Raw genomic sequence first — 1,231 nt, 5'->3', positions numbered from 1 at the left:
GTTCCATTAACCGCCTGGGCCGTACGTTTAATTAATAAATCTAATGACAAAGTGAAAATCGCGAAAATGAAGTGTCTTTACCTGCTGTTGGCATCAGCTGCCTTAGTACACAGTTACGCCATCCAGGACAATGAAATCGAGACCTCGCGGTTGGTTACAAGTGATGATCTTCTTAGAAGTGTGATTAGTGATTGTTTCGAAGCCAAATCCCCGATATCGTGTCTTAAAGTGAAAGTCCTCTCATTCTTAGACACCAAACTTGGTGTTGCATCCGAATCAGCAAGGGCTTTGGATGAGCAAAATATCGATAAAGTGATCTTTGACCGCGTTGGAAGGATCTTAAACGAAAACGAAGTTAGGTTCCAATTGCCCGAGTTCATCTTCCAAAACGCTGAGGTCTCGTACCGTGCTGACAGAGGATTCGACGTCGATTTCCCAGATACTAACGAGGAAAATGGTGAAGGTATTTGAAAATTTTGAATAAAAACAATGTCACCGATAGATTTTTGGAAATTAATCTCAAAAATCTTTTTCAGCCCGTGGCATCCTCAAAAAGAAACTTCTGTTGCCTGTACTTCTGCTTCTTAAACTGAAGATGAAAGCACTAATGCCAATACTGGTTTCTATAATTGGTATTAAGGCTATCAAGGCCCTTATCCTCAGCAAGTTGGCTATCACTCTTGTCGTTGGATTTTTAGCGTACAATTTGCTAATGAAGAAAGGAGGTAAGAGATTAATTTAAATAAGCTGATATAAGTTTTCTCATAAAGTAATTAAATATAACTAATATATTTACTATTTTTTCAGCAATGCCAATGATGATGACTCCCACCGAACCGACACCAGCATCTCAGTACGGCCCACCTGCATCTCAGTATGGTACTCCTTCAACGCAATCTGCTCCGCAAGACTCCTACAGTCCACAATGGGAGCCCGCTAGCTCAGGTCCCTACGCAAGAGTATGGGACCCCACCCAGCTCGCTTACAGCTCGTACTATCCTGGTGATTCGAGCGCCTCATCGTCCTCAAACCAGTCGCCGAGCTACTCAAGCGTAGCATCAATTTCGTCATCGTCTTCATCAGCGTCATCACCCACCTACTAAGCCCAATTACCTCACATTGTAAATATGTTAAGCCTTCACGAACGAAACGGATAGTGTTTAGATAGTTTATTTATTGACAATATTTATTTCATTATTTATAAACACAATAAATGAACTGTTGTTTTTAA

At 40.9% G+C, this 1,231-nt stretch overlaps 1 protein-coding gene across 1 annotated transcript; it reads left to right on the top strand.

Moving 5' to 3' along the window:
* LOC123665262 lies at positions 1–1,231 on the top strand. The gene is made up of 3 exons (XM_045599589.1): positions 1–463; positions 537–725; positions 808–1,231. Exons 1-3 carry the CDS (start codon positions 67–69, stop codon positions 1,101–1,103), a joined length of 882 nt encoding a protein of 293 aa, XP_045455545.1. The 5' UTR covers positions 1–66; the 3' UTR covers positions 1,104–1,231.

The sequence above is a fragment of the Melitaea cinxia genome, chromosome 23 (assembly GCF_905220565.1).
Source record: "Melitaea cinxia chromosome 23, ilMelCinx1.1, whole genome shotgun sequence".
Lineage (NCBI taxonomy): Eukaryota > Metazoa > Arthropoda > Insecta > Lepidoptera > Nymphalidae > Melitaea > Melitaea cinxia.
Note: the sequence above shows the minus strand (reverse complement) of the source record. Positions and strands in the feature narration are given on the sequence as shown.